An 8,579-nucleotide genomic window follows, 5' to 3' on the forward strand; every position below is an offset into this window, starting at 1 on the left:
TCTTAATTGAGCCGCGTACACATGTCGCTCACAGGTGACCATCGCCAGCACAGTGGTGCAGGCCCTGGAAGAGTCCTACGGCCGCTTCATCAAACAGAGATTCCAGGGTCACGGCCTCTTCCTGCTCTTCATCTGCGTCGCCTGCTTCATCACCAGCATCGTCTACATCACGCAGGCAAGAGGCCAACGATGTGCTTCCCGTTGCATTTACTTAGCATTAGCCCTCGTGCAGCGCTGTTCGTATTCTTGCACACTAATGTATTTTATCACCCCCCTCCCCCCACAAAAAAGAATAACATCGATTTCACGGGAGAACAAAACCTCGATCGTAGTGGCGTAGCCGGGCGAAGTAAGGGGGGGGGGGGTGTAGGTCGGCGGCACGTGCCCCCCAGCCGCAATATTTCTGTCACCAGGATGCTGCCTGCCCAGCACTCCCCTCTCCCCTGTCCACAGTCAAGGACTTACACCCCCCTCCCCTAAAAAAAAAAACGAAAAACCTGGCTACGCCACTGCTAGACCGGGTTTGGAGTCCCCATAACGTATACCAATAAGCAAGTAATTTTTCCCGGTAGATTCTCCAGGTCAAGCAGCTTTATGGGACTCCCATTCGAAACGGCAGCCTCATGAGAAAAAAAAATTTAGTCAAAATTGTCAAGTGTCTTCTGTTTAGTTCATTTTTTCTTGAATTTAATCCCGCAAGGTTCATCTGCTACTGGACTTTGGACAAAAATTACTGACTGAATTTTCGTAATATGTACGCCCGTGCCGCTATACAGCTAATCAGCGAACAGGGATGAAACAACATGCATCGAAACTGCGGTATAGACATTATAGTTGATGTCGATTTCTTCGCCATAAACTCTTGCTGCGGGAAGCTCCCTTTTTTGTTTTTCTTTTGCTACTTAGCCGCAGAAGAGAGAGAGAGAGAAAGAGGGCCAGAATTAAAGGACAAGGGCGAGAACTCCGACTCCCCGAATGAGGTCCAGAATGAAAGTGTTGAGAGAAGCTTCGTGATGGTTGCGCGCAAGCGGTAAATTCGTTGTCCGTGACTGTGTACTCGCAGGGTGGCATCTACTACTTCCAAATGACAGACTACTACGTGGCGGTGCTCTCGCTCATACTCATCGCCTTCCTCGAGCTCTGCGCGCTCGGATGGTTCTACGGTGAGCGACCGTTACTTCAACCATACGGCATTGCGCACAGACCACCGTGCACTACGACGCGTGCGCGCGCAGTTGAAGTGGACATATATGCGATGCAGTTACATTTAAATCAACACGTGAGACTAATAATGCTGTTGTAATTAACATGTAAGACTAATAACGCTGTTGTAGTTAGCCTGAAGTGGTGGTGACGTATTCTCTAAGGACTCTATTACATTTGTACGGCGGGAAAAAAAAAAGCCTTTTGCTTTAGATAAGGAAACAGAACCCAAAGCTTCTTAAATTTCGCGCCTTTACCGAAGCGTTACTAGATCATGTGGGCATCGCATATTTCAAGGTAGTTTTTCTTAATGATTAAACGTGATCCCTCTTTGCTGATAAACTACTGACAAACTTTGTTGTAACCAGGGTTCTTCAATAACTTGAAGGACCCTGTTATAACGTAATCGCATCGGACATAAGTATACCTTGGTTATATACGATATTCGTTATAAGCATACACACGGATGCCGACGAAAAAAAGAAACGGTTGCAATCAGGTCAGTGCGAAAGCAATTCAATCGTGGTGCCTCCTGCGGGCCAGCATAAGGGCCTACTACCAATTTCAATGACCCGTCAACGTCTCAGCGTGCCGATACGAGGCACGGGATGCAATAAATTAGATGCATGCTCTCTGCACCGCCTCGAATGTGCAACGGTGCTATCGCGCTAGCTCACCACGCTGACTTGCCGATCGCGGCCCAACCAAGGTGAGCCAGTGGCCAAAACGCGCACGTCAATGAAAAATTTTGTGGGCACGGAGAGGTCCGCACGTGGGTCCGTACTCCGCTGCTACGGCCATCAGTCTCGCATGAGCGTGTGGTATCACACGCTCGGTCATCGATCGATGTCTTCGAGTGCGAATATATTGACGGCGAGATTGCCACGACTGCTTGTCACCAGTCATTTCGCCGGCCGCACTGCATGCTTAGGCTGCTAGGCTTAATCAGTGCAGTTTCATTGGCAATCAAAGTTGCGTTTTCGTACCAGTCACTATAGCGGTAACTTTGTTCACGGTCGCCATGTCTGCGGCATCGCACGCGTGGTCCATGCCCGACAGGCTGTGCGGTGTCCCACATTTCGGTTATTGATGTTATGCATTGGTTACAGGAGCTCATGGCGGTGCCACAGGAATAGTGAAGGTCCAAAAAATCAGGCGCCTTGAAAATCGGTCAGCTACTGCGTTTACCATTTTTGCTATCAGAATACACCTTTGGGGCTCGAGCAAATATTTGCTTTGCTAAAACCGATACCACATCGGATACCGCATTTTTCATTTCATAGCCGAAGTAAATTCATTGAATCCATTGAAGTAAGCCTGACCAACCAAATTTTATATTTTGCAATATCCGACAATCGCCATATTTGTGTTTGTTGTATCTAGGTTTGATTGCAACTAATACCAAACAGCGGCTGTCGGTTTCAAGCTTCATAAAACCGGCCCTTGAAGAAATTGCTCGTATGTTCAGAAATTTTGTTTTACAGAGGTGCCCAAGTAAACTATACGTCTCTATGTACAAATTATTTCCTAATGCCCAAGTCCAAGAACGACATCTGCTAGATGTCACAGAGAGGTGCGTTTTTGCCAAAGAAATTCAGGACAGCTAGAGTATGTTGCTCTGCCTTAAGAGACTTCTTATAAATTTTAACCATATGAACTCTAGAGTATGCTTTAACAATTTGACATATAAACCTGTTTTTTTGGTCCACACATAAATAGCCATCCTCCCAGAGGCTTTATTTCCTGGTCTCCCAATGACAAAATTATTTTTTCTCATCTGTTTAATTTACAATATGAAATTACTTTCACGTCTGCTGCTCATATGTGTACACCAACTTTTCATATTTCCTTTACACAATTTACTTTTAACACTTTCATTAATTCAATTTGCCACTTGTGCCTAAAAGAAGGTCTAGAATAACAAGTACGGTACACTGCACTTCCTCGTGCATGAGCGTGTGCACATGTGTGTGCGTGCCACGTATCTGATCTTGCTGTATAGGTGTGGTGCGATTCAATCTGTCACAAAGCGTCTGCTATGACCGTGATAAGCTGGAAAGTTGCACATGTCCATGACAGTCGCAACACACCAGCTATGCAACGTAAATCTGACATTTTGGCCCTATCAGGTTAACCATAATACGTTTTAAAATATCCAGGTCTTACATACACAGGCTTGCCAACATTAGCAGTTGAAAAATACTGCAGTTGAAGCCTCAAAATAGAAATATTTCGTGAACCATAAAAAAAATTATTGCATTATTCAGGATGTCAACTGTTCATTTAAGAAATTCGGACTTTGTGTCCAGTAGAAACCCTGTAAACAGGCATTTTGCTCTATAGTCGCAGCAAGAATGATCTGTGTCGGAGACAAACAAAAATGTTTATGATGTTTATTAATGAAGCATTCCCGTAATGGCAGCTAATATTTTGGTTCCCGTCGTATTAATGAGTTGATGGTGGTAGCGTGGGTAGGTCCAATTAATCCAGCAGGTCCGAAAAATCAGGATGAGAAATTGTCGGGAACTCGATCGTGCGTTTTAAAAATAAATTTTACCCTGAACTGAACGCAAACAATTAATTGTAAATTTATTAGTCTCAATATGACAGTCATAAATGAGCTCTAAAAATTTGGCATCTTACGATAAAACCGTAAAACTTGGCATGTATGCATACAGGCAACACTTGCTTAACATGATCTGGATGACTGTTTGGTGGTTGTTGAAACACCAATTTTTAGCAAAACGAATAAAGAATGTCTCACGGATATGTCTTAGGTCCAACTGAGGACACCTCATGGATGTTAAAGCAACATATCTGGTTTGCTGCACTGTTCCCGAAGGTCCCAATTCTGCTCAGCTTATCATGGAATTCAGTTTAACTGTGTTCGCTTTCTCAAGTTAGTCTACAACATATGGCAATCAAGTTCAAGTGCCTCGCATATCCCATGTGTGTCACAACTTTTCATGATATAGTGCACACGAGTCACTTGCACAGGAACGACAAGGTTATTATGTTTATTTCTTTAGTCTTGGTTCTATATAAGCACAAACTGGCACCATTCATATTCTAAAACTCCCAGCATTCTTGAGCACAAAGCACTGTAATGGCATTTATAAAGACAGTATATGGTACTTCTCTAAGACAGCCAGCTAATGGTTAATTGACCCTTTATATACCTTATATCTAAGCTCTAAGCCTTCATATGTTAGACTGTGCGACAAGCTTCCCTAAGCTGTACACTATCATAGATCTGTACATAGTCTAGTTAAAACTAACCATTCCAGACGTATGTCTGCTACAGGAACCACAAACTGGCAAGGGGCATCACACATGTTTGATGGACTGAACAAAGATAAGGGCTGCCAAGGCCATGCAACTTCACTGCATGGCAAAACGGTCTACAGGGAAAGTTAGCAGATGGAGGAGCAGCATCACCCTTCCTCACCCATCAACTCCCAATGCCAGTAAAGCGTATCCCACTGATTCACAATCAAAGCCTGCATGCAGTTAGACCAATTCTGACATTCTTTATAAATAAGGATTACTCAGCATAACATGAATGATCAAATGCTGAACCGACTCATTTATATGCTGCCAGATGTGGTCGAAAAATGACAACACACAGTTTTCAAACTTCTCTTTTCTTTTGTAGGTGGGCACAACCTACTGAGTGGTCAGACTGAAATCATGCATCATGTGCCATACATCTATCTCAGAATCTGCTGGGGACTCATCACGCCCCTGGTCTTTGTGGTGAGTATAACACCAGTTTGGAAATGATAAGCCTGTTTCACATACTGCAAACTTCCTGCGATTCCATCTGCAGTGGTGGAACTTGTATTTAGTAGAGATGTTCATAGCGACACTGCATCTGACCAATGAAAATATGGCAGCAAGGTGCAATGAATGCCCTGACGTGTCATGTCAGCAGTAGCTGATTAACGCACTCGCCACTGGAACAGTGACAGAAAAGTTGGAACATGTGAAACATACTTGGCAACGATTATTGGAGCATTTCACATTGCAGAATGGCAGGATGTGAAACAGACTGTATGCGGTGAGCTGCATTGGCTAAACCATGGCCTCCCGAGATGGGAGGCATATCTGAGCAGCCCTCTGTCGTACGTGCCATGCGGTCTTGAAAGTGTGAGCAGTGGATGCCCGTTGCAATTTGTGTACACATGAAGCAGCATCCAGTCGTGCAGCAACACAGCGATTTTGCAGACACACAGGGCATGGCCAGCTACAACCATTGTGTTGAGACATGATAAGCCAATTGCACCAACTAAAAAGCTGCTGTGTTATCATGAAGTTGGGTGTGCCTTCAGGTCCCAGACAGCAACAGCTTACGAACTGGCATGACGTGGAAACCCTCTGCACTGGCCAGAGGACGCTGTGACTGTTTCATTCATCCTACTAGTGTCACCAACCCCAGCCACTAGGGCTGTGACAAAAGGAACGAAACAACCTTCCAAATGCCAAGAAGTGCTTGTCTTAGTGTTGAATACTGTGCTCTGCAAAGCCCGAGCATGGTAATGCCACATTCGAGTTGAACTTTTGCCTCACAAATTGCGTTCCGAAGTGTCATCACGAATCTGAAAGATGGCTTTCCAATTTTTTTTCTTCTTTAGCTCACTAGGCTGAGTGTTCTGGAACAGATTTTTTACTGTGGTAAACTTCAGCGCAAGGTGCCTTGTACATAGACACCTGCCTTACAATTCACATAGCACTCCCCTCGCATTTTTTTGTGCTGCTGCTGTGAAAGGACTTTTGTTGTTCGCACTTTATTAAATACAAGAATAAAAATGTACAATGAGCAATGTCTGCAAAAGCACGCATAGGCCTTAGCAAAACAGCTTTCTCGGTGAACCAGTGACAACTTTAGCAATAAATACTGTGGCTAAAGAGGGCAGTGCCATGTATAGTGAACAGGTTGCCCAATTGCACAGTGCACATCTGCTTTACGTAAGGCTAGGCACAATATAGCTATAACACCCTCTAGGGGATAAGTTACAATCCTTCGTATATGTACAGTAATAATTATTTTTTACTTTAACCAATACGATCTCCAACTACTTTGGTGGGACAACCTTAGATGAAAGTGGAGCCGATTCCTCACCCCACTGAAATGCGCTGCACAACTTTGCATATGGCAAATCAGTGGCCACATTATGTAACGATTCTCTACATCTTCCATTCTTTTCACCCTTTGTCATTGGCTGGCAGGATGCTATGCCCACTTCGTCGCTGGTGCCAGCTACTCATTGAGATGAGCAATAAGAATAGAATCGTTGGAAAATTATGCTTACACAATATGGCCCGGTCCCTATACTGCCGACATCTGCAGAGTGGTGGAAGATTCAGGAAAGGAAGAAGTTAGGTGGTGGATATTTCTTTCCTTTCACCGCTTGGCATAACAGGTATGCTGGGAAGCCCAATTTCAAAACATTGCATGGTAGGAGTCACTTTTTTTTTATTAATGCATTTATTTAAGCTCATGCATACAATCACAGATGCCCATATGCTAAAGTTAAGCATAATAGTCCATCCCTATCATCAGTCAATCTAAGTCCACTGCAAGACAAAGCTATCTTGTGGTTCTCGCTTATATCACACATCAGTCGGTGCTATCTCTGCCTTCAAATTATGTAATCTTTTTGCTCCATCTAATCTAGTGCCAACTTTGATTGCATTTCTCTCGCCTTGACACTCATTTTAACTCAACAGACACAGCAGTTATCTATTTTATGCATTCTATTACCCTCTCAACCTCAATAGTTGCAACAGCCAAATTCTGGTTGTACTGTAGCCAGGAGTTATCCAGGTGTCACAACATCACAGGAAATTATTTAACACTACAACCTTACAAGCAGACTACAAACACCACCAAACTGAAATCGTGGCTCTGGTTTTCAGAGCCAGGATTCTCGCAACTGCACATGCTGCAGCTAAATGCACACGTGTGACCAATCGCTTTGGCCTGCAGGCCATCATGGTGTGTGGAGGCATGTCCCTGACACGTCTGCGCTACCGCAACAAGCAGCACTTCCCCATGTGGGTGGACATCGTGGGATGGGTGCTGTTCGGTCTCATCGCCAGCATTGTGCCCGTCTTCGCCGTAAAGGCCCTCCACAAGACGCAGGCATCGGGCATTATTGAGGTCAGTCACTCCTGCCTCTGCAATCCTCACTTGATCAAGCTGTCAGGCAAGAGACTGCAAATTTTCTACGCATTTTATAGCTCAGTGATGTTAAATAATGAATTTGCATTTTCTTTTTTTGTCTGTCACTGCAGGCGACTACCGCTTTGGCCAAACTAACATACGAAACATAGTATGGGCTGCAGAACATTACTGATAGATTTCCGAGCACAATGGAGAGAGAAAATGGGATAAGTTGAATGTGTATGAAATGCACAAACCAGAAAATTGTATGAACCACGATAGCATTGGAGATGATATTCTGCAGGATGCCTTTAATCGCAGTGCATAACTTTGTTCCTGTCACCACGTGTATGTGCGGGTCCTAACTTTGAAGTTAAGGTGCAATCTGAAATGCCTCACATTCTGTTGTGCAGAGGGTGCGGGAAGCACTGGAGCCTCAGATGGAGGTGGAGACGCCGAGCGACTACTACTGGGAGCCCAAGCCCCTGGTGGTCATCAACAAGGGCAATAGCAGCAATGGCCAAGTGGGAGGGTCCACCACCACCAAGCTTCGCAAGACGTATGGCAGAAACGGCGAGACTGGCGTGTGATGCCCAGTGGAACAGCCATGACAATACCGCTGCAGATGCGCCCAGTCCAGGCAGAGGCGAAGACGCACAAGGCCAACAGTGACCATGCCTCAAAACTCAAGTGGCCTCACACTATAGGCGTACAGACCTCAGACTCCAAAGTGAACTTCAAGACTTGTGTGCTACCAAACTTTGTCTGTGCTTTAGTGAGAGTGCTTGTTGTTCAAGTGCCTCTATCTTTAACTCTACTAGTGCACAGAGATAAAAAGAAGTGCAGCATAGGCTTCTATAGTTGGTGATCCACACCACAGACCTCCAACACAACTTCACTATCTATGCTTCCTGTGCATTTTTTTTTCCTCACTGGAACATTCCCCAACACGTCTTTTCTTTTTATGTGTGCCTTTCATACAGTGCTCAACTTTCCCTGTGCGTCATGTACGAATCTGCAAAAGTCAACGACCACATTCGCCCTTGCTCAGGCCACAGGCAAAGCCACCAGATTACGAGGTACTTTGCCACTGAATGGAACTTTGCACAAAGTGGACTAGGTCACATGCCAGTCCAGGTTGTGACTTTGCCAAATTGCGACTGTTGTCAATCGACTGTTAGTGAAAGATTAAACAGTATTCCAAAGGTTG

At 44.7% G+C, this 8,579-nt stretch overlaps 1 protein-coding gene across 1 annotated transcript in view; it reads left to right on the forward strand.

Annotated features, from left to right (window-relative positions):
• The window catches only part of LOC142575465 (sodium- and chloride-dependent GABA transporter 1-like), a 106,856-nt gene extending 98,277 nt beyond the window's left edge, over positions 1–8,579 (forward strand). The window contains exons 9-13 of the mRNA XM_075684848.1: positions 35–175; positions 1,064–1,163; positions 4,859–4,959; positions 7,193–7,366; positions 7,783–8,579. Of these exons, the coding sequence (XP_075540963.1) occupies positions 35–175; positions 1,064–1,163; positions 4,859–4,959; positions 7,193–7,366; positions 7,783–7,959 (693 nt within the window). The 3' untranslated portion in view covers positions 7,960–8,579. The remainder of the gene's footprint in view (positions 1–34; positions 176–1,063; positions 1,164–4,858; positions 4,960–7,192; positions 7,367–7,782) is intronic.

The sequence above is a fragment of the Dermacentor variabilis genome, chromosome 3 (genome assembly GCF_050947875.1).
Source record: "Dermacentor variabilis isolate Ectoservices chromosome 3, ASM5094787v1, whole genome shotgun sequence".
Taxonomy (NCBI): domain Eukaryota; kingdom Metazoa; phylum Arthropoda; class Arachnida; order Ixodida; family Ixodidae; genus Dermacentor; species Dermacentor variabilis.